Consider the following 25199-nt stretch of genomic DNA (forward strand, 5'->3'; position numbering starts at 1 on the left):
ATTAGAAGTATATTAGATCGACTTACCAAGGGATATGAATTTTTCTCCCTTCTTTATCCTCTTCAAGTAAATTAATAATAAATGTCCAGTCACCAAAATTATAACTCGCTCGAGGTTATTTTTACTGTGCTGAGCTATTTTCATAGTATATCTAGTCAAACTGGAAATTGGAAAAATTGGCTGTTAAGGGGATTTTTAAGCACAGTTTAATAATTCAGTTACCTGTACCCCTGGGCAAAATAAATAGCTAGCTGATTGCTTGTTGGCAAAGTCACAGCCCATTACATTATTTGAAACTTTAAATGTTCCTCCCCTTCTCCCGAAAATATTGGAATTATCTGTGGGAGAGTAAGGGGTTCAGGACATAGCTGTAGCATTGTTTCATTACCATACCTGCGTTTTCATCTTGGAGACCTGTGTAAGTTTGGTAATTCGTTTTGTTTTGCTTTTGTTTGTTTTTTTTGGTTTTGTTTTGCTTTCTTTTTTTGGAAGGAAGGAAAGAAGAGAAGCAGACCCGTTGTAAGTGGGCTACCGTTGTCTCCCCCAACTCTATACAGCAACTCTAGTGCCAGATGTTAGATGAGAAAGGTTACTGCTGTGAGCTTTAAACACAGCTAAATAAATGATCTCCAATATCTATTTAGTATGAATTACAAAGAGCGGGGCCAATGGTCACCTTTATCAACCAATTGCTTTTAATGTGTTTTGTTTTGTTTTGTTTTGAGCACCTATTTTGTGAGAGGCACTGTTCTCATCAGTCGTGACACATTAGTGAATGAAATTGCCAAAGATCTCTACCACTTTAGGTCAGATTCCACTGCAGGGAGTGGGAAAGGATAGGGAAACAGACAATATATGACAGATTTAGTAAGTAATTCTTGGGGAATGTTAAAAGTGATGCACACTATGGGAAGAGGAGACCAGGGCAAGATGAATCCGAAATAGGGGAAGAGGTTGCAGCACAGAGTGGTTTTGGGATGTGGTAGTGCCACAGATATGGCATGAGGCACACCAGAGTAGGGCTGTCAAGGGGTGGGGAAATGAAGCTGCATAGATTTCTATTTTCAGCAACGAAGACCTATCTAATATTAAAAATAAATATCTTTCTTCCCTTCTCCCACCTGCTTCAGTGCAATTCCTGGCTTTGTCTGCCAGTGCTGGAGATGAAATAAATCCTAAAGGAAATGACACAGCTGGACTGATCAGATCTTGAGATCTGCCTAATTTAAGCTCTATGGGTAGCATATTTCCCATTAATTGTTCTAATTCGGAGTGGACGGAGGAAGAAAGCTTAAGTGAAATATGCAGTTCAATTCAACAAGCTTTTATTGGTACCTCTTACTTGCCTACAAAGGTTTTATTCAATTTAAGTGATACAAAGATGCAGAAGTTCTTCTGGAGCTTTCACCTGTGTTGTAGAACAAACCACGCTATATGAGTATCTGAAAAAAAAAAAAAAAAAAGAGGCAATGCTAAGCAAATGTTGTGTATACATTCCTGTGTGGAAAGGAATTATCACTGTAATCCAGAATTGGGCCAAGGCTTTCCGGAAAAATGAGACCAAGGTAGACCTTTGTCAGCTTGAGTGTGTTGGTGATGCAAGTGAAAGGGGGCGGGGGCATCCCATGAAGACACAGAAGCAGAAAGGTCAGTGCTCCTGGGATGGTTAAGGGAGAGGTCTGACCCGGGCTCTTTATGATTAGGAGTAATTAGCCACTAGCCTAATATAAGGATCTCCACACTACAAAGTCTTGGAGGTGGAGGCCACCTCTATTACACAGACTGCTGTAGTCTACCTAGAGACACAGACTGGACCAGAGGAGCCCAGTTACACGGGTAATTCTATTACCTTTCACCTTAGAAAGGAAAATGGAGACTCAAGATGATTACATCAATTACACGGATATATCCTACTAGTCTAAAAGTATGGCCTCACTTCTTTCTGTCACTATGGTCATAGACTTTGGATTGGAGTCAGGAGAAAGTTTAAATACAGGTACCGATTTAGAGAGAGAGGAAGGAGAAAAGAAAAGGGGACAGTTGTTAGTAAGAAGACACCCATCGCTATCCCCCACCCCGCACCCCCCTCAGGGCAGGGTGCTGAGCAGGTGCTTTGGGAACGCTTTCCCAGGCAACCTCGGTGCTCAGCAAGCTCAGCAGGCGGAGGATACCACGGACGACTCCTCCTGCAGGCAGCCCCAGGAAGGGGTCATTCTTCGCCAGCCATGAGCTCTGTCCACGTGGAGAGGAAAGGGTAGGGTGGGTCTTGAGGTCCTCTGCTTCCTCGGGTCAGGCCTTCCTCGATCCCTCCCCACCCACCCCCAGGTCGTGGACAGAGTCTTCCGGACAACCGCCGCTAGACCTCCCCCGCCGAGGAGGCAGCCCCCCGCGGAGGAGCCTGCCCCCCTCGCAGCCGCCGCGAAGACCCGGAGAGGTGGAATTTCACTTCGAAACTCCGTGCGGCGCGAGGGCCAGCGCCGGGCATGCTCAGTAGGCGCGGCGCGTCTGGCGGCTGGTGGCGCGGCGCTGGCCCCGCGCGGAGGGCTCCAGGGCTGGCGCGGGAGTCCACCCCGCCTTCGCCGCCGCGGCTGCGGGCTTGCAGAAGGCCGAGCAGTAGCCGCCTCCGAGCGCCTCGCCCCCGCCCTGCTCCGCCCCCCGCCCAGCCGCCGCCTCCTCCTCCTCCTCCTCTTCGTCTCTCCCTCTCTTCGGGAGGCGAAGCTGGTGCTGGCTTCTGCCGGCGCCCAGCGCCACAGACCTCTCTGCCAAGCCAGCCAGGACCCGAGAATGAAACCCGGAGACCAGAAGACCCTCGGTGGTGGCTCTTTCTAGTCACACTTTGCCTGAAGTGGGGTCGCGGCGGAGTTCCTCCTCCACCGCTCCGTGCAAACACTATGCGGACAGCAGTCGGCTTCCCTGCGCTGTGCCTGCTTCTTAATCTTCACGCTGCAGGTAAGGGCTTGCGGGGCGCAGAGCCGGAGCTGTGGATGAGCCGGGAAACTGCACATGCTTGAGGACTCTAGGAAAAGCTTGCCTCGCCAAGAAAGCCGTAGAAAGCAGGACAGTACTGACGGGCAAGGGGTGAGGGAGCTGTGCACCTGTTGGAAGACTGAGGCTGAGAACTTAAGCTAAAACCGGCTCTTGATTTGTCCTTACCTGGTACGAATAATAGTGAACATTGTCAATAGGTGCACAGGTTTGCTTCCCCCTCCTTTCCCCTGCATCTAGACTCCCTGATCCTGTTTCTAGGCTATGCACTTGACTGCCAGTTTTTCAGGAGACAGACAAGACATCCTGCTGGATGTAACCTTTTCTACTGCAGCGGCTACATCCGTAAGGTCCCTGGGTTTAGCGAGAGCTCACAGAGATGCATTGGCTGCAACCTGAAGGACCACATCTCCGCCCAAAAGATCGAAATACATGGTTCACGTTAATGATGCCGCTCCAGGCTCCTTTGGCCCCTGCTCTTGTCACTCGAATTTTCTAAGCCAATAAGAGGGAGGAAAGGTTTAAAATAGGACCCTCTCTTCGCTTTCAGCATCGTGGTCAGCGTCCGAGGGCACCAAACAAAAACCCAGTCACAGTTTTAAGGCTGGCAACCCCTGGGGTAGGCACTGTCCCTGGGACAGATTTGGTGAGGACTAGCCAAGAGTGACAGTGAGATTGCGCCCAAACATAAATATATTTGGTATCAGAACCGATATTAGATTTCGAATGGGAGCAAACCTGGGGAATTTTATATGCAATGTCACTACAGATCCTGCTTTTTTGGATACACGCAGCCTCTGTGTAATGCAAGGACTTGCTGGACGGAATCCTTTATCATTTTTACACACACGTACCAAAATAGAATATGGCAGAGATTTTAGGCACCCTACTGCGACAGCAGTTGTCCATGCAGTAGCCCTGTAGCAAGCAAAGATTAGATATTTTATCCGAGTTTGCTTGTCAACCAGTCACACATATTCATTCATTCCTGCAGCTAACATTTATTGAGCATGTATTATGCCCCAGGGATAATGAATAAAAATAATGGTTGCAAAATTACAATTCTTGTGGTCTCTTTTCAAAAGGAGTGGGTGAGTTCCTTTCCTATGTGTGCAGTAATGAGAGTGAAATATGGTACTTTCTTATTTCTAGCCCATGCTATTTTAGTGGATTGTGAACCTCTTGAACAAGTCATGCACAGAAATATTAAGTCTATAATTAAGTACGCGTGTTAATTCTTATAACTATCATGTTTTATGGTGAAATTTTCCATAGTTCTTTGGTACCTTTTGAAAAGTAGCAAATAGCTATGACTTGGTCATTAAATTATTTGCAAACAGCTGTAATGCATCATTTTATTACCATATGCAGTTCTTTAAATTTTGCAATTTAGAATGAAAAAGTACACATTAGGTTGAATTTTATTTACATTATTATGCTTAATGGTAGCACTAAACATCCATTGCCAAAAAAAAAAAAAAATAAAGCCTCGATTCTTACAAGTTTAGGAATGATTTAGCTGATCTGTCAGAAATGTCAGTGTAGTTTTTTTTTTTAACTAATGTATAATACATTCTAAAGATTCTATTTAATATATCTTGAGTAATTATAGCTTGAAAGTTATAATTAAACTGAAAACTGAGCAGGTGGAAATCATTTCTAAATTTACTGTAGGTGAACATTTGGGATGAGGAAAATAGAAAACTTTTGTTCATCAAAGGAGAAACCTAGAAGTCTCTAGCCCTACATTATACCTGGAGCTCTGCCAAAGTGTGTATTACCAAAGACAAACCAATCCATCTCGACTTTGACTTCTTAATTTGAAAAAAAAAAAAAAAATGTTCATCCAATTTGAACTTAATAAGGCAGTGCAGTGATGGGCTATCATTTTCAGATTTCAATCGCAAGATGCTATATGGAAATTAATCATATTCATATTTAATATCGTGCTTTTGATAGGTGTTTTTTCACAGCAGATTGCAAGTTTAATATTGTGGTTTTCTTGCCAGTTTCATTTTGAATGCATTTTAATTTTAAACAGCAATTTGTGGGTCACAAGCTGTCATCAGATTAAAATTCATCACAGCTATTTAATAACATTGTTAGGACTTTTCACTGGAACTGAAACAAACACATACTTTTTGATCTAAGCTCCTGTAGATTTGGGTAATGAGAAAGTGAGTGTGTGGGAGGACGAAGATCAAGAAGTCATTGATTTTGCTACTTGTTGAATATCTGAGTTTTCTTCTTTTACAGAAGACTCCTCTCAGGATAGAAGTGGGCTTCATAAAGAAGCGGAATGAATTCTATCTTTCTGGTCCTCTTTACTGAAAAACTAATAGATCCATTTTGGTTATGCTCAGGGTGCCAGCAGCTACTTTGTGCTGGTGGAACTGATGACATGCTGGAACCCTTTAGGGATGGGAGAAATTGGCTGACAGGATGTGAGTGCTCTTCTCAATTATACTAGGAACGGTTGTCTTCCAGATGATCATTCCGCTAATGATGAGATAGCAGATTGTTTTCAACTTGACTGCCATCTCCAATTATTTGGTTGTGATTGCCCAAGATACTGGGCAAAATAATAAATAAGCAAGCAATCAAGCAAATAAATAAATAGTGACCAGCCTTGATCAACGGTCTCGATAGGGAAAAGTACTGTGGTCTGTTTGTAATGTCTATGAGAACAAAAAGAGGAAGGGAGGTACAATACTGTGTAATTAACATCTCAGGGTAAAGTAATCCTAATAAATTACTGAGCATAGAGCTTGTTCAATAACCTGGACTCATCTCTTCCCAGGGCTGCTCATTTTCACAGATCTCCCTAACAAGGAAAGTTGTAGTTACTGTCCATCCACATGCTTACTATTCTGGTAAGAAAAAAGAAAACTAAGTGCCAGTAAATGTACACAATATTTACTTCAAATAGTAAAGAGCCAGTTAACAGCCTAGTCAGGATGAAAGCCCATGTTTTCAGACCTGTGATTGTATACTATATGAAACCATATCCTGGTTCCAATAGGAAAGGCCACCATTGAGTTAGTGGTGTCAAAGCCTTTTTACCTAGCTGTCCCCATTTTTAATTTTTTTAAAGATTTATTTATTTGAGAGGAAAGGGGGAAAGGGGGAGGGGCAGAGGGAGAAAGAGTAAGAGAGAGAAAATCTCCAGCAGACTCCCCCACTGAGTACAGAGCTCCACGCAGGATTCAATCCCATACCCCGAGATCATGACTTGAGACAGAATCATGAATCAGGTACCTAACCTACTGAGCTATCCATGCTCCCCTAGCTATCCTCATTCTTTAGTTCTTCTGGGAACGAATGTAATATATAAACTTCAATTGCAAAGACTGCTTCAGGAAAATCTAAGAAGGTGTGCCCCAATAATATTGATGGTACCCCAAGGTCCACCGAAAGTTTCTTTCCTTCAGTGTTTTTTCTCTTTCTTTAACCAAAGAATGATATTCTGTTTCAGGAGATAATATTTATTGGGTAGTATTTTAGTTGCAAAGGAGTGAAGGTCTTGGAATATTTTGAAAATTCTCATGTAAAAGCCTTATTTTTTTCTAGTGGATGTTTTGCTAAAACACACAGAATGTGATTTCAATGCATTACTCTCTGCCTAATCTCTGGAGAAGGTTCTTTACAATTTTCACATTTTTCTTCCTATTGAGCATTCTGGATGGCACAAAGACTGCCTTTGCTGTATCTTCTGAAGACGCACCTTCTCTCTCAGAGAAATGCAGAGCCAAGTTTTCTACTCTTTGAGAAAGAAGGATTCCTGTGGTGAGGCCAAGAGGATCAGGGAAGTCATTTGCAGAAACATCACCCTCAAAAGGAAGGGTAGACTGATGGATAGGAAAATAATATGTTGTTCTTGAAAATTCAAGATGTCTTCTCTCACTGAATGCCACAGAATCCGTTTTCCTGTTCAAAATCACTCAACACAATCCTTACACTAACCCAGGTTCTATCATATTCTCTTCCCCCATTATCTTTCTGATATCATCTCTCATCACTTTATTCTTTTTTGTCTCTCTCCAGCCATATTGGTCTCCTTGCATTCTCAGAAAATTCCAGGGACTTGCTGCCCTCATCTGTTTTGCTTTCTCCTTTGCCTGAAACACTCTTTCCCCAGTATCTCCATGGCTTAATCCATTAATTTTAGGCTCTTACTCAAATGTAACTTTCTCAGGGAGGCCCTCACCAACTATCCTATTTAATATTTCATCTTCTTCCCCCCCAAAAAAAAACTACAATATCACTTCCCAGCTTTACTTTTTTCCCAGAGTTTTTTCACCAACTTCCATTTCATGTATTTAACTTTCTTGCTCTGTTTATTGTGGTTTCCCCTTTTCCCGTTGAAATGTAAGCTCCTGGAAGGGCACAGATGTTTGTCTGTTGTTCTGTTTATTGCTGTGTCTGTTGCAGATCTTGCCCAGCCTAGCACCTGGGGCAGTGCCTGGCATAAAAGCTACTAAAGATTTAAAAAGATACACTGAATAAATAGAAACAACACAGTGACGTTTCTGGTCTCCCTCTTTTACATTTAATTTCTTCTTGGCACCCATGCAAGACACACTTAGTCAACTTAGCTACTGCTAGAATGGACTTCAACAGAGCTCATTTATCTAAAACTCAGGTTTCTCCCTAGGAGCTCACATGCCCAGGGAACATAGTGTCCCAAACAGACTTTTCTACCTTTGTGAACTTAAGGACAACATGGGACGGGCTTGCAAGAGACCAGAACTACAGATCAACTCAGTACAGAGTCCTTCGAATTGATTGTCAGATGCTGTACAGCTCAGATGCCTGGCTGGTTCATGATATTTTCAGTTCTTAGTGAAATGCCTTATGCATACATATAAGAATGGCTGTAGTGACTTAAAAGGATTCATAGACCTAATTCACAAGAAGGATTTAAAGCCCTTGGACAAACCTATCTTCTTCTTTGGCACATAGGAGGCACACATATATGTATGCTGAATATCACACACTCCTCTCACCTTGGAGATTACATGTTCTATTGGAGACCATACCCTGCGTAGTGCCTTATAAAAATTCTGGAAGGCATTGTCCACATTTGGACTTCTCTTTTTTGTTTCTCATCTATTTTTCTACCAACTCGGTCCTCATCCTATCACCCTATTTGTGAGATTTTGAACGTAATTAAGATATCTTTTTCTTACCAGTGAATATTTTCTTATAGCATTTATTCAATTTGATCTCTTTCTGATTTTGAAAGTTCTCCTCACTGATTTCCACTGGATAACCACTGCTTCTTGGCTTCCCTCTTATTTCTCCAGCCATCCCTCAGTTTGTACTGTTAGGTCTTCCACTGAGTAGTGTTTAATGGTTCGTGCTTTCTAGAATTTATGCGCTGCCTTTTTAAAAAGTTTTTATTATTTTTTAAAATTTCTTTTCAGTGTTCCAGAATTCATTGTTTATGCACCACACCCAGTGCTCCATGCAATACCTGCCCTCCATGATACCCACCACCAGGCTCACCCAACCCCCCCCCCCCCCCCCCCCCCGCCCCTCCAAAACCCTCGGATTGTTATGCGCCACCTTTTATTTCCCTCTCTGTACAATCTCCCTAGGGGTTACCGGATATCCCATGATCATCTTATATTTATCTGTTCTACTCAGCATAACCATCACAATTGCTCTTATTTCTGTATTTCCTATTATTGTGAATAACACCAAGCTCCCCCACAATCACCCAAGCCTGAAACTGTTAACTCATCTTGGACCCCTTCTTTGCTGCTTTCATCCCTAAGGGCCCCAAGTCTTCTCCACTTTCCGTGTTCACATCCCTGCCTTATTTCTCATATAGTAACTTACGTTATGATCCTCTTATCAAATCCATCCCTCATGAAAATGCCAGAAGTAAAACTCTAAAAACAAAAAAGACCTGCTCATGTTCTTCCCTTATAAAATTCTTTAATAAAGTTATTTCCTTCTTTCTTAAAATAAAACCCAAACTCATTAACAGGGCAGAGTCTTCTACTCTCAGGTCTTTCCTAATTCCATTTCCTGGAACTGTACTTGTTGCCTCTTATGCCATCAATAAATGTTCAATGAATGAATAAATATATTCCGGATGTATTAGGCAAAATAAATTCTAACAAATTAAATTACATTGATGAAGAGATTACAGCTCATCTTCATAACCGTAAAGAGAAGAATTGATTTTGCTACTGCTTCCTCAATCCAATTTACTTGTATTGGTTACAGAGAAATGAAAATGGGGCAGTAAAGCTTTCATTTAAACATAGTCTCTAGGATAAGTTTGTGCGGCATGGGCATGACGATAGTTGTAGTGGAGTTGTGTATCAACCTTCGCCTAGTTAGACATTGCTATATGAGTTTCTAGTACTAGAGGGATGGGAATAAGGTGAATGTCTTTATTTTAGATCAAGGAATTACATAGGATACATAGCATGATAGCTGTGGACTAAGGAATAGACCCAGAACTCTGACCTCTGATTACTGACTGGTCATCATCTCTCTTGGAACAGCAAATATGAGCCACTTACCCATTTAGAATCAGGTGGGAGTATGAATCAGTGGGTACATATATCAAGACCTCCAGTAATCCAATATTCCTTCCCTCCCCCAAACAAAAAAACAAACCATCACAGAAAATTGGGGAGTATTCAGATGGTTGTATACATTTTCTTTCTCTCTTTTTAGGTGTAGACAAAGTGTTTATAGAACCATAAAGTTTTGGGATACGACACATTTTTTTTCTGATAGAAAAACACTACACCTAAAGGGAGACATACTTCCATCTGAAGGATGGAGACTAGTTTATGAATTATAAAAAGTCACGTTTTATAAGATGATGGGATCACACATCAAAACCCATTTGTTGCCATTAGTACTAATGATTACGTGGATGTCGTGTTTTATGGTAAGTTTATTGTTAAATCTTTTAAATCTGTTTACAGAGTCAAATTAAAAAGGTAGAGAAAGCCATTTTTCCCTTTAAAAGGGGATTTTGAAAGATCCTACTTGGCCTATAAGTGCATTCTTTATTTTCAAGGCACTTACAAATGCTGACACACTCAGAGTTACATTGATATTTCCCAGCATAAAAGATTTTAATAGCTTTGAAAAAAATACTTAATTGTAAATTATTATTTTAAGATCAAATATCTTAATTCCTTTTTCTCAAATAACATCACCATAAAGTGTCTGTTATAGCGATGATATTTGCCACAGAATGTCAATTAGCAAATTTATATTGTAAACATTATTAGCACTTCCCATTTAAATAATTTTTTACTTGTAAGGCTACTGAGACTTTCCTCATAATCAAATTTCGTTTGATTTCAAGTTATGAAGATGTTGGTGTCCGTTAAAATTGCAGGCACGCGGACCAAAACCAAAGCAAAAGTAACTGTTTACATGATGCAGCAATCTAGATCAGTATGTTTAATTGCACTGAAGTAAATGCCAAGTTCAGTGAGGACATGGATTATTTTTTCCCTAGTTCAGACCTGAAGCAGTGTCCACATCCTGATTTAAATGTGCGGAGTGGATTAAGGCAGCTCTAAACTACTCTCCTTGGAAAGGAACAAAATGAACGTGGAGTCAGAGTGTCTCATGGGGCTATAGAGAGGTGGGTGCAGAGCAAGACTGCCACTCTTTCACTGTAGTAACGCCCCAACTGCTGATGGACCCTGGCGGGAAATCAAACACTATTGTAACTCCCATCACTGGGTTACTGGGAAAGATGCCCGAAACAAAGAGGGCTGAACATAAGATGGAGTGTTAGTTTGAAAGGCCGTCAATCCATCAATATGAAGGTGTGGTTTTAAGTTATAAGCAATTTGCTTTCTTGGCCTTGTTGAGTCAAGACTTTATTTTTATTCTCCCTGGAAGAAAATGAAATAGCTTAAGGAGAGGAGTTAAGAGAAAATTGAAATAAGGGGGGGGGGATGCCATATTTTTAGATAACCTTTGCAGAACACCGTAGTAGTTAAGAGCACAGATGTTGTGACAAGTCTCCAATCCACACACAATCACTTTCCAGCTCTGTAAACTTAGGGCAAGTTACTTAATCCTTCTAAGCCTCAACTTTCTCTTTATTTTTATTATTTATTTTTTTTAATTTCTTCTCTTTAAAAGGGAGGTTACATCCTATACAACCGTAGAGTTATTGTTGTGTGTTAAACAGGACGATGTATGTAAACCGCACTGTCTTAGTAAGTGCCACGTAAGAGCTAGGTATTATTTGATTAGGGGTAGGAGAGGTCAGGTGACAAATGGCTAACAGGTATCTGGGAACACTTTCTACTCCAGATAAGAATAGCTGTTAATTGCATGGTCCTTCCCTAGAAGGTGTTCATTTTTCAACGAAGTATGACAGAGCAGCGCGTTAGACCGGTGATGTTAATTTCAAATGCTGAAGGAAAGGACTAAGACAGAATGGAATGGAACTGTGGACTTATGGGCCTCTCAAGTGCTCTCCAAATCCTTAAATGAGGGCAGAGGAGACCAGGGCAGGGATCTCTTCAAGTGGCCACTGGCGACCTCCTGTCCCGATATCCAGGCATTTACATCTCTGTAATATCATTACTATGACAGTATTTTAATTTTTGTATTTTCTAATGTTCATTTTGCTATGTTTTAACTTAATTCTTAATCTGTGAAAATTATTCTTGAAATACTTTTTCTTTGTTTTGCTATTGGATCCCAGTTTTCAAGTCATCTGGAGAATTCTACTATAAAAATGATGGAAACAGGGCACAGGGGCAGCTCAGTCGGTTAAGTATGACTCCTGGTTTCTGCTCAGGTCATGATCTCAGGGTTGCAAGGTGGAACACTTTGGGCTCCTTGCTCAGCGGGAAGTCTGCTTGCGATTCCCTCTTCCTTTCCCTCTGCCCCTCTCCCGCACTCACGAGCACACACACACACTCTCTCTCTAAACAAATAAAATCTTTTAAAAAAAATGATGAAATCGTTTATAATCTCTATAACTATACATAAATAACATTTTAGTTGTTTGTATAACAATAAGTGAAGTAGGAAAGGTTTTACAAATGTCCTGCTTCATTACTCAGCAAGTGCATGTGGAACTCAATTCCTATGATTTCTGCAAAGGCTAGTATTTCTCAGCTTTCCAGCCACAAGGCATTTGTCTCTGCTTCAGCGTTTCCCCAGAGAGTATATCTTGATGAAGTTCTTCTCTTAATGGTGGTGTAGAATTTAAGAGATAGTGGTACTCACTCCTGTGGACCTCTCCTGCAAACACCCTTGAGCTCAATTCTTCAGGAACTGGGGGGCATTTGACTGCATCTATCTGAGCCGACATAAATCTCACTTCCTCTGGCAGAGTCTGAGTCCAGTGCTCTCGACGCCGTCCCTTCCTTATGACTTCTGTCTAGTCACATTGTCCCAAAGGGTACTGTCCTAATTGTATTATGTTCCACTCTGTAACATATACTTATCAGATGAAAAATAACTTTATTAAAGCTGAGCAGAAATCAAGAAACATGAAACTCGCTCATTGTAATTTTGCCACTGGCACGTGGCGCCCAGTGGATTTTTCCTGAAAAGACAGTCACTTCTAGGGGCGCCTGGGTGGCTCAGTTGATTAAGCGGCTGCCTTGGGCTCTGGTCATGATCCTGGGGTCTTGGGATGGAGCCCTTCATCGGGTCCCTGCTCAGTGGGGAGCCTGTTTCTTCCTCTCCTTCTGCCTGCCACTCTGCCTACTTGTGCTCTATCTCTCTGTCAAATAAATAAAAATCTTAAAAAATAAAAAAAAAATGACAGTCACTTCTGTGACCCCCGAATAGAGCTTGCCATTGCATAGCTCAATGTTGGGTGGATAAGATAAATAAGAAGAAGTAAGTAGTTACAGTGGGTTCGAAGTGGGAATAGGAACTACATTTTCTAATGGAATATTTGAAGAAATGTGAAGGAGTGTTTATATCAATAAATATGCAGAAAAAGTTTATAAGATGCTTTAATTAAAATCATTCCTTATTCTTGTACAGTTCCATTCCTCTCCTATATAGAAACAAATAGAGCCAACCCTATGAAAATAGACTAATGACTTTGGTATTTAAAAAAATTTTCTTATTATAGATATGCTAGATACATCACTGGCCAAACATATGAAACATTTAAATAGTCTTAGAGAATGACACAGCACCTCCTTGTGGGGTTATGTTTTCACATCCTAGAAACCAGTGCACAGACTAGATTTTAGAAAAACCATTCGTAGAAGGAGCTGTTCCTTCCATGACAAGCTCCTCCAAGTCATCTGGGGGCAGACGGCCATAATGGTTTACAGTTTTTATAAATTCAATCACTATCTTGCAGAAACTCTCATTTCTTGTTATTTGTTTTTTTTTTTTTTTTTTTGCTCTTTATAATTGCTCATTTGAAGATGGACCTCTTTTTTAGTCCAGTTGGTTGTTTGTTGTCAGGATATAAAACAAAACAAATGTTTGTATCTATAAATATATACATACATACATATATGTATGTCGTTAGAATGTAACTAAGACACACAAATGGAATTTTATAAAACTGGTGGCACAGATACAGCCAAAATGGACTCTTTCCATGTAACTTTCTATTAAAAGACTGTAGGGTTGGTCATATGTTATAACTGGGAGGTTATCCTAACCGACCTCAGTTGCCACATGTCAGGAAGCCTGCAGTATTCTTCAGGGAGATTCAGGGCTGTTACTGTGGGTCTTTATAGCTGGAGATGAGTACTATGGTGACATCTTGTGTTAACCATTACCACTGGAATTACAGAAAAACTGCAAGAATATTTTTAATATTAACCTCCTTACATCCAAGGATGTTGTTTCTGGAAATCCCTGCCCCTGTAAGGATTGTTCCCAAAGGGTCTCTTATTGTACTTGGTCTATTCATCTAATTGATTAGACCCAGAGAAAAGTAGTTGTTAGTCATAGTATACATTGGACATTTGGAAAGAACGGTGGTGAGAGCTGAATGACACACCTACTGCCTGGAAACAGGACGTGAAGAAAGTGAAAAACAACCTTTTGAGTCCTTCTGATACATGAATGTTTATGCTAAATGTATGCAATTTTTTCTTTTTGGAAAAATTCTAAATCATAATAAAACATTATAAACTGGAACTTACATAAAGTCTGGACATTTGTTGTCTTAAATTTAAAAGAAAGGTAAAAAAATCACGAATTTCAGAGGACAAAGTAATAGATTACAAAGGGTCACTGTCTCTATATTGTGTAATATGTAAGTTGTGCTCTGTAAGGAAGGGTTTTGAAGATGCAACAAGAGCTTTGCTGAAAAGATATATGGAGGAAAGCAGAGTCAATCAAGGGGAACTGGATGCTACTAGCAATCTTAGCTGTCCTACATGAAGCAAAATCATCATAATAATATTTCATTAAATCAGAAGAAATTAGAAAAGTGAGTATAACTGTGAAGCTTTACCTGTAACTTTTTAATTTTCCGTGTGGAAAAATAAGTGTACTTGTTTATTGTGGTTATGGAAAAATGTATCTCTTTAGAAAAAAATAAGCATCAGGCAAAATCCAATTGAATTGGGACTTCTCTTTTCTTGAAGCCCAGCACATGGTAATCTAGCTGTAGATCTACAAGAACCATTTTGATTCTCTGATGAGAAACTGAGGCTCAGCTGTGAGGAGACTTACTCAAGTTCATATAGGTGGTGGTGGTGAGGGATGTCTTGCACTAGACTCTAGGTCCCTTACCTCCTAGACCATTGCTTTTTTAAAAAAGTGTTTCTTTTCTTTCTGACTACTATTAATAGGCATCTGCTAGATAAGCTTTTGCTAGTACTTCTGTGTATTTTTAACTTTTTCTGAGAGGCATTTACAAATCAAAGGAGAACCTCATCGTTTCTCTTGTAGAAATTCCCAGGGGATATCCCTGATGTTATCCATTTATATCTACTTTCTAGAGACAAAAGTGTTGGCAATGCTTTAGAAACAATGATTATCCTTTCACAGAATGGTCAGAGGACGAAGTTGCCTTTTTTCGATTGTTCACCTTTTCAGGTCTCTAGAGAACATGGCTTCATCCTTTTGTTCCTTTCACAAGTTACTGACTCTGATTTAAGCATTTGCTATACAAGGGTTTATCCTGAGACAGTGCAGGCAAGGCCATTCTACCCTGTGCATTTACGAATTACCAACACTGAATCTGAACTATTGAATCATAACATACTCTAACTTAACGTTGTAATTTCATCCATTTCTCTCGCTTAAAGATTTCTTCAGAGATTACCAAGGTCTGTCCAAAATGAAATTTAAATCATGGAATTTTATGACCATCAAAACTGGCTATTCGCATGTTAAGTGTTGCTTCTGTGGTCAAAGTACTTACATTTTAAATGCAGATGACTATCTCTGACAAGCTGTTTACTAAACATTCTGTGAGACACTCTCTCCCTTCTGGACTGAGACAGACTGAGTTCCCTGTGGAGATGAGGAATCCTCCTACACATATCAACTTTATCTGCCAGGTCTTTGTATTAACCGTTTCAGTCTTTCTCCATTTGCCTGAAGCTTACTATCTTTCCTCCCTTGTCCTCCCTCTTATGAGATGACTTCCCTTCTACAGGAAGAAAAGAGAAACCGTCAGAAGAAAATTTGTTCAACCTCTACCACCAGATCCCTTCACATTCCAGATTTTCCCACCTTACCTGCTCTCTCCTGTTGTAGCTGAAGAAAGACCTTCCTCCAACCCCAGGTTCATCCCCCTGCCTGTACTGTGGATCCCAACTCCTCCAATCATGAAGGAGAGCAGATCTTACCTGCTTTCCCCTATATATTCAGCTACTCCTCAACTGACTCTTCCTTTTAAGGAATAAAAATGATCAAATCTCTCCTATGTTGAAAAAACCAAATCCCTCAACCCTACTCTCCTTTCCTGATCGCACACTGACCTTGTCATTCTCTTACCACACCTAAAGCTGTTTGAAGAGTTGTCCACGTTGTTGTTCCATTTTTTTCTCCCATTTTTCAATCCATTTAAATCTAGCTTTCTCCCAAATACACACTGAAATTGCCTTCTATAAATTTATCCATCATTTTTTAACTATATAGATTTGCAGTCAGAGAGAAGATGCTCTGATACAGTTTTCAGTTAAGAAGTAGCTTACAAAACATAGTAATAATCTGTTGACTTCTTTGAGTGTATGGTTGTATGAATTTTAACACATATATAGATTCATGTAATTACTACCACAATACATAAAAGGTCAGTCATCCCTGGAAATCCTTCATGCTATGTCCCCCACCCCTGGCCCCTAAATACTGATAGCCATTGATTTGCTTTCCATCGCTATAGTTTGTATCTTTTCAAGAATGTCATATAATGGAATCATACACCATGTGATGTTTTGTAACTGTCTTCTTTCACTCAGCCTAATGTCCTTGAGATTCAGCCAAGTTGAATGGATACATAGTTCATTACTTTTTATTGATGAGTAATATTCCAATGTATAGATGTATCAAAGTTGACCCACTTACGCATTGAAGAACATTTGAGTTGTTTCCATTTGGGGCCAATTATGACTAGAGCTGGCACAAAATTTGCTTGCAGATTTTTGTGTGAATATAAGTTTTTATTTTTCTAGGGTAAGTATGTAGAAGTGGGATTGCTGGTAAATGTATGTTTAACTTTAGAAGAAAGTGCCAGACTGTTTCCGTAGTGGCTTTGCCATTTTGCATTCCAACCAACAAAGAATGAAAATTCTAGTTCCTACAGAAACTCTCCAGCACTGAGAATTGTTGGTCTTTTTCATTTTAACAATTCTAAGAGGTGGGTAGTGGTATCACATTATAATTTTAATATATATATATTTTATTGGCTAATAGGATTGAGCAGATTTTCATGTACCTGTTTGTCATTTATGTATTCTCTTTGACAAAGTGTTCAACTTTAGCCCATTTTTAAATTGGCGTATTTTCTTACTATTGAGTTTTGAGAGTTCTTTATATTTTTTGATTACACGTCTTTGCTGGATATGTGGTTTACAATTATTTTCTCCCACTCTGTAGCTTGCCTTTTCATTCTCTTTACCACTGTCTTTTATGGAGTAAAAATTTCAAAATTTTGATCCAGTACAGTTTATCGTTTTTATTTTCATTTATGAATTATGATTTTGGTGTCCTATCTAAGAACTCTGTGCCTAACCCTAGGTAATGAAGATTTTCTCCTATCTTCAAAAAGTTTTAAAGTTGTGTTACAGGATTTTTTTTTCCATTGGTGCCCATGGTTCTTGGCCATGCCACTTGGAAGAATGAAGAGGCAGACCAGACAGAGTGGTGGGCAGAGTAAAGTGTGTTGAGAGATGGTAAAGTCATAGTACAAAACTACTGAGAAGGGAGGGGGTAGGAGAGGGTTGCCACTGGAGTTCCTAAGTCTATGGGTTTTGGGGGCTCCTTGGAGGGCTGTTTTAATCTGATTAATTCTCCCTGTGCCTGTCATCCAATTTTTTTTTTTTTTTTTTTTTTTTTTTTTTTTTTTTGCCACGGATCTATCACATGGGAAAGGTAGGAGAGCTCCTTCCAGGGTGCTGTAAAATCCTTTTAAGGGTGGTTTCCTCTTAGAGCAGGGACACGTTGTCCCTGCCTGCTTGCCTTCCAACTATCCTTCTTCAGTTGTAATAATACACTTAATCTGTGATCTCTTTTGAGTTAATTTTTATGTAAGGTGTGAGTTCAGATAAAGGTTCATTTTGTTGCATATGGATGTACAACAGTTCCAATGTCATTTTCAGAAGACAGTTCTTTCTCTGTTGTTTTTGCATTTGTCAAAAATCAAATGGTGGTATTTTGTCTCATCTGTTTTTGAATCTCTGTTTTGTTCCATTGATCTGTATCTATTCCTTGCCAATACACACTATCTGGATTGCTGTAGCTTTATAGTGAGTCTTAGAATTGGGCAGTATTAGTCTTCCTTTCATTTTCGGTATTGTTTTAGCTATTCTCTTTATATTGACTTTCTTTTTAAATTTTAGAATGAGCATAACTATGTCTATTTAAATATTCTGTTGGGATTTTTATTTTAATTGGGGATAGTTGACACCATTATGTAGTCTTACAATTCATGAACAGGGTATGTCGTATGTCATTCTATTTATTTAGGTCCCCTTTGATTTGTTTCCCAGGATTTCATAGTTTTTAGTATGGATATCCTATACATAATCTGTTATATTCACACCTAAGTATTCTATTTTTTGGAATGGTTATAAATTTTTATAAAATTTCAATTTTCTGTTGAATGCTACTAGTTTATAGAAATGCCATTGGCTTTTGCCGAATGACTTTGTATTCTACAACCTTACTAAATTCATGTATGAATTCTAGGAAGATTTTGGTGGATTCTCTGGGATTTTCTACATAGATAATTATGCCCTCTGCAACTAGAACAGTTTTATTTCTTCTCTTCCATTATGTATGCCTTTCACTTCTTCTCTTTGTCTTATTGCACTGACTAGGACTTTTAATACAATGTCATATAGAAGTGGTAAGGGATCATAGTTGCCTTCTCCTCTATTGTGATATGGCAAGCAAGAATTCAGTTTTTCACTATTAAGCACAATGTTAGCTGTGGGTTTTAGTGTAGGTGCCTTTTTCTTTATTTTTATTTTTTAAGAATTTTATAAAACATTTTATTTTACTAAACTTTTTTATTTTTTTAATTTTTAATTTTTAATTTATTTATTTGACAGAGAGAGAGAGAGAGAGAGGGAGAGAGAGATCACAAGTAAGCAGAGAGGCAGGCAGAGAGAGGGGGAAGCAGGCTCACTGCTGAGCAGAGAGCCCGATGCGGGGCTCGATCCCAGGACCCTGAGATCATGCATGACCTGAGCCAAAGGCAGAGGCTTAACCCACTGAGCCACCCAGGCACCCCTATTTTACTAAACGTTTTAAGTAATCGCCCTACCCAACGTGGAGCTCAAATTCATGACCCTGAGATCAAGAGCCACATGCTATCCTGGCTGAGCCAGCCAGGCATCTCATTATAGATGCCTTTTTGAAGGAAATTCTCTTCTATTTCTAGTTTGCCTAGGTTGTTGTTTTTTGTTTTGTTTTGTTTTGTTTTTTATCTTTTGAACTATGAATAGATATGAATGTTGTCAAAGGCTTTGTCTGCATCAATTGATATGACAATGTTGTTTTTCTTCTTTAGACTTCAACATGGTAGATTATGTTGATTGCTTTTCAAATATTGAAGAGGCCTTCCATTCCTAGGATAAACCCCATTTGGTTATGGTATTTTATTCATTGTATTATTTCTGCATTCAATTTCCTAATATTTTGTAGAGAATTTTTACATTTGTGTTCATGAGCAATATTGGTCTATGGTTTTCTTTTTAGTACTTTCTCTGTTTTTGTTATCAGTATAATTTTGGCCTCAAAAATGATTTGTGGAGTGTTCCTTTTCTATTTTCTGACAGAGGTTATGTGAAATTGATGTTATATTTTTCTTTAGATGTCTGGTAGAACTTGCCAGTAAAACCATTTGATCCTGAAGATTTTTTTTTTTTTCCAAAAAAAATTTTATGTAGAAATTTAATTTCTTTCATAATGTTAGGATAGTTTGAGATCTTATTTCATCTTGGGTGTGAGTTTCATTAGTTTGTGGCTTTTGAGGAATTGGTCATTTCATCTAAGTTGTTGGATTTACATGCAAAGAATGATTCATAGTATTTCCTTATCCTTTTCATGTCCGCAGGGTCTGTAGTGATAGCCTTCCTTTTATCTGATATTAATAATTTGTGTTTTCTATATTTCTTTGTGAGTCTTGCTAGAGTTTTATCAATTTTTCTCTTCTCAGAGAATCAGCTTTTGTTTCACTGATTTTTCTTTATTTTCCTATTTTCAATGTAACAATTTCTGCTTTAACATTTTTAATTTTGTTCTGCATGTTTAGCATTTATTCTGAGGTTTTTGTTTTTGTTTTTGTTTTGTTTAGTTCTTAAAGTGGAAGCTCAGATTATTGATTTGAGAGCTTTCTTCTTTTCTGTTAAAGTCATTTAATGCTGTAGGTTCTCCTCTAAACAGTGCTGCTTCAATTGCATCCCACAAATTATGATGTTATATTTTCATTTCAGTTCAGTTCAAAACATGTTCTAACTTAGTAATTGTTTTTTGACCCAAGGATATTTAGAAGTATGCTGTTTAATTTCCAAGTGCTTGGAAAGATTCTTGTTTTCTATTATTGATTCTTAATTTAATTTTATTATGGTCAGAGAATATGTTTTATATAATTTCAGTTTTTTTAAATGTCTAAGTTTGTTTTATGACCCAGGATATGGTCTATTTTGGTGAATGTCCCGTGTGCATTGGAAAGGAATGTGTGTATTCTGTGTTCTTGGTTGGAGCATTCTATAAATACTGTTAAATCCAGTTAGTTGGTGATGTTGTTCTGTTCCTTTATAACCTTGCCCTTGCTGATTTTCTGTCTACTAGTTCTATTATTGAGAGAGGAATGTTAAAACCTCCAACTACAATTGCGGGTTTGCCCACTTCTCTTTTCATTTTGGTCAGTTTTTGCTTCATGTATTTTTATGCTTTTTGGGGGGAGTGTATACACATTTAGGATTATTATATATTCTTACATATATTACATCATTATGTGCATTATATTACTTTGTGATATGTCTCTTTGTCCTTGGTAATTTTCTTTGCTCTGCAGTCTGTGTTGTCTGATAGTGGCTTTCTTTTGATGAGAGTTTGCATGATATTTTGTCCATCCTTTCACATTAAACCTATCTGTATCATTATAGTTGAAGTGAACTTCTTGTATTTCTACAACCGCATCTGAATCCTGGGTCAAGTGGGGGGAGGATGGAGAGAGGAAAAAGCTGTGACAGTTGGTTACACTCTCTTAGAATGGCAGCTTCCTTGAGAGAAAGAAAGTCTCCCCTCAAAAAAAAAAAAAAAAGAAAAAGAAAAAGAAAGAAAAGAAAAAGGAAAAAGAAAAGAAAGCCTCCCCTCTTGCGGAGTTTTGAGTCCTGTAAGCTCTCATTCATGGCCAAGGCCTCTGCTGCCATGGCATTGCTTGGGGTGTAGCATAGAAGATGGAGAAAAGAGAGGAAACATGGAGAAAGATTCCTGCAGCCTCTTTTAGCTTCATGAGTTCCCTTTTTCAGAACTAGTGTTTAGAGTGTTTTTCCCGACGCCGTCTTTGTCTGCATCCACTACAGGTTGACTAGAGAGTACTGAGGGGGACAGAAGGTAAACTCCCTGCTGATGCTGTGGAACTTTGAAGTCCCCCTGCTACTACTTATTTTCCAGAGTCCTCAAATAGCTGTTTCATGCATTTTGTCCCAGGTTTTATTCAGTGTAAACAACAAGGCAGGCTGTGTTTACCCCATCATACCCAGACCCCGAATATTCCTTACCCTTTCAAATCCTTTAAAATTATTTTATTTTTGTTCAAAGGCTCAACAGGGGAAGATGGTTAGCTTAGTGCTTCTAGAATGCCACCCCCAAGCCTTTTCCATGTTGAATCTGGTCTTTTGAATATCCAGGCTCAGATGCCCATCAATAAATTTTAAATAAATAAACCCTATGCAAATGTTCAGGGTTCTCTTGTTTGAACTCTCAGTCTCTCTGACACTGGGTTCTGCCCTGCGGACTCCTTCCCTGTTGCACTCTTTCCATGCCTTCTGTACAATCTCCAGCTGCTCCTTCACTATGGACTTCTCTGGGTCTAGGTTGCAGTCTTCTGGTTCTTCTCCACCCACAACTCCTCCTAGGCAGTCTCATCCCTCAGCTTCCCATCAGGTTGCTTACGGTTTTTAAACACTTACCTCTAGTCCAGAGCTTCCTCTTGAGTTCCTGTACATATAACTGCTCTCTAGACATTTCTGCTTCCATATATTGTAGGCATCACAAACTCACGTTTCTCTATCTCAATAAAGGCACCCCCATAGAGTCAGCCACCCACTAGAAACAAAATTACCATTAAAACCCCACTGTTGGTTCCATCCCAGAACATTAACTCAATCACTGAATTAATACTTCTCCTCCTCCTACTCCCCCTACCCCCTTCTTTTTGTCAAATTCTGGTGTCTTTTTTTACCCCCAGTGCACAAAGGTGCTTTTATTAAAGCATAGGGACAGGACCCTGGAGCAGAAAGAGCTGACTGTGAATTTGAGGAGCAATTGATTATATACTTTTAAGTTGGAGGGGTGGTAGGTAGAGATAAAGTCTCTAAAGCCTTTTTCATATGTTAAAGAAGACTTGCTGGATCCTGAAGGCCTGGCTATTGTCAAACTAAGATTGCTTTAGATTGCTTTTTGCCTCTAGCAAAGCATTGACATTAAGGTAGCCTTGAGTTCCTTGAGGAATGTTACACTCTGAATGTTTCGGATATTTATCAGTGATCTGAAAGTTTTTATCTACTTTTTTTTTTCTTTTTTTGCTTTTGTTCTTATCATTTCCTGCCCTGAATAATTTTGACCTTTAAATCTTTAAGGTTGCTGAGAGTGGAAAGTCTTATCTTCTGTAAATTTTTTCTGCTAAATAGGGATGTAGAGACGTCCCTGCCCATGAGTCAACATTGGTCAGTTGGGGAATTTATATATATATATTTATTTATTTATATATAGGAGTTAACGAAAGGTGGAAGCCCTGGAATCCAAGGCATACAACATATATGAATCAACTTGAGCAGAAAGGATCATCTGTTGACTAGATTCACCTCTGCTCCATCCCTCTACTGCCACCTAGTCTGGGGCCATTTTGTTATCTAAAATATTTTACCTGGTACCTTTGCCCTTACTCTTTCTTCCTTCCAATCTTCCCATTTCTTATACAGCCAGGGACTCCTTCAGAAATATACATTTTATCTTGTCATTTCCCTCCTTAAATTTTGTAAAATGTTCTATTTCTCTAATGTTTCCTTTCTTAAGTAAAGGTATTTAACAACTTAGTCTCCGTCAACCTCTCTGCATTAGTTTCCTGTTGCTGCATAACAAATGACCCTAGAATTAAATGGATTAAAACAATACACATTTACTGTTTCTCAGTTTCCGGGTGAGTCAGAAATCTGGGCATGGCTGAAGTGGGACTTCTGCTTCAAGGTCTCTCATAAGCATTCAGTCAGAGTGTTGGCCTGGACTGGGCTCTTAGAGGAAGACTCATCAGAGGAGGGATTTGCTTCCAAGCTCATTTACGTGATCATTGGCAGGATTCAGTGACACTGAGGGCCTCAGTTCTCTCCTGGCTTTTGGCTAGAAGCCTCCTCCTTCATATGGAGTTCTCCAGGAAGGCAGCTTGCTTCGTCAAAGTCAGCAGGAGAGGATGTCCTAACAACACAGAAGTCACATCTTTTTTACCTAATAAGGAAGTAACAACCCATCACCTTTGCCATTATCTGCTGGTTTAAAGTAAGTCTCAAGTGGGATCCAGCTTACTCTCAGTGGAAGGGGATTATGTAAGGATGTGAATGCTGATAGGTATGGATCACAGAGTGCCATCTGGAAAGTCCGTCTACCATAATCTCTCACCTTCTTTTTCACATCTCCTCTCTTAATCTCTCTATGCTGCTTTCTGTATTGTTAACTAAACTTTTCCAATTTACTAAAACTCTGTTCTGTGGTGTCTAGTCTACTATATAACCTACACATTGAGTTTCATCAATTACTGTATTTTTTGTTTCTGTGATTTCCACCTGGATTGAAAGAGGCCCATTCCCTTTTTCTTAAATTCTTATTATTTTCTTCTTTTATCTCTTTGGGTGTTTTAAATCAACTTATTTTAAAGCCTCCTTTGTTTTTCTTCTTTCTTAGGTGAGAATCTAACCACTTGCTCCATCTTCTGTCTCTCATGGCAGCAGTATCGGTGTACTTTGTAATTTGAAAAATCTATGAGTGTGTCTTCAGTGGGACTTATCTTCCATAGCAACACATGGAAGTTGCATTTATATACTTGTTTCTAGAGACATCACTATGAGAGTGATTTTTCAGTTGCCTCTGTCTAAAACCCTATAATACATACAGGTTCTAAAACATTTTCTTTCTTAAGTTTCTCACTCTTTTTTGGTTTTTCTCCTATTCTGTTACCATTCTCTCATATTCCTCTTTTTGGTGGAAGGGCCAGTCCCTCGGGTGAAAAACCAAAATTCACTCAAGCATATAGTATGCCTTTCCCAAAACAACAGACCATATTTAAACAAGGAGTATTTGAAAAGCCAACTAAGATAAAAAATATTGCATCCATTTTATTTCTTAACTCCCAAATCGATCACTTCTTTGTTGATGTTTGCAATATCAGATTCAGTTCTCTAAGACAGGAGGGGACAAAGCTCTCTCTTTTCAGAAATACAGAAACTCTTCCAAGACACTATAATATTAGTGAGTAAATTCCTTTTAGTAAAGTTCTAAATGAACATCTCATGGTCAGAAAGTTAATATACATCTAAAACATCTTAGCACCATTCTCCATTAATAGAACACTGTAAGAATAATGACATTGAAGTATCCTGTTCTGAATTTCATAACATTATATATGTTTCTGATGACAGTTTCACTTCCATATCTGAGGAACTATCAGAGAAACAAAATTTATAGGTATTTCAAGGTCATCACTGTCAAGTCATCATCTTTGACAAATTATGGTAGCTTGATTGCTTTTTAGAAAGTTATAGTCTATTTGGCAAACTCAGGACTGAAGATATGATGAGTAGTTTCTATTACTATTTCAGAATTCACATGAAATATCATTTTGATTTGAATGATCTGAAAGGCTAAAGTCACTGGTACCCAAAGATGATTCCCCAACTGCCTGTTCCATCTTGGAAGAAAGCACTGAAGCTGACCCAAAAATCACCTGTCTTTATATTCCTAAGCAAAAGTTTAAAGCATAGTTCAGGCAGAATTGCTGAAGATGCTAGAAATATATGCTGGTCACAAAAGGCTTGATGGAGGGCAAAAGCTGTAAAAACTAGCAATTCCTCTACTATAAATATTCAGTAAGCATTCTAGACATCCCAGAATTCTTGTAAAAAGAGGTAAGTAATTTTCCAAGGACAGTATTTGTACAGCTTATTGTTGCCATCGACATACCAAGGGAAAACCTGGGCTGCCCAGGGTAGCTAAACACCATGTGGGTGACATTACTGTGTTGTGATCTATTTCCTCTGCTGATCATTTTATATAGATGATCTTAAGTTTGCTTTTCTTTCTTTCTTTCTTTCTTTCTTTCTTTCTTT

At 38.9% G+C, this 25199-nt stretch overlaps 1 protein-coding gene across 1 annotated transcript in view; it reads left to right on the forward strand.

Annotated features, from left to right (window-relative positions):
- Window positions 1–2468: 2468 nt before the first annotated feature.
- Window positions 2469–25199, forward strand: part of PTPRR (protein tyrosine phosphatase receptor type R) — a 235446-nt gene continuing 212715 nt past the window's right edge. The window contains exon 1 of the mRNA XM_032854799.1: window positions 2469–2949. Coding sequence (XP_032710690.1) covers window positions 2484–2949 — 466 coding nt within the window. The 5' untranslated portion in view covers window positions 2469–2483. The remainder of the gene's footprint in view (window positions 2950–25199) is intronic.

This window comes from Lontra canadensis, unplaced genomic scaffold (genome assembly GCF_010015895.1).
Source record: "Lontra canadensis isolate GAN:19392208 unplaced genomic scaffold, GSC_riverotter_1.0 scaffold9, whole genome shotgun sequence".
Taxonomy (NCBI): Eukaryota; Metazoa; Chordata; class Mammalia; order Carnivora; family Mustelidae; genus Lontra; species Lontra canadensis.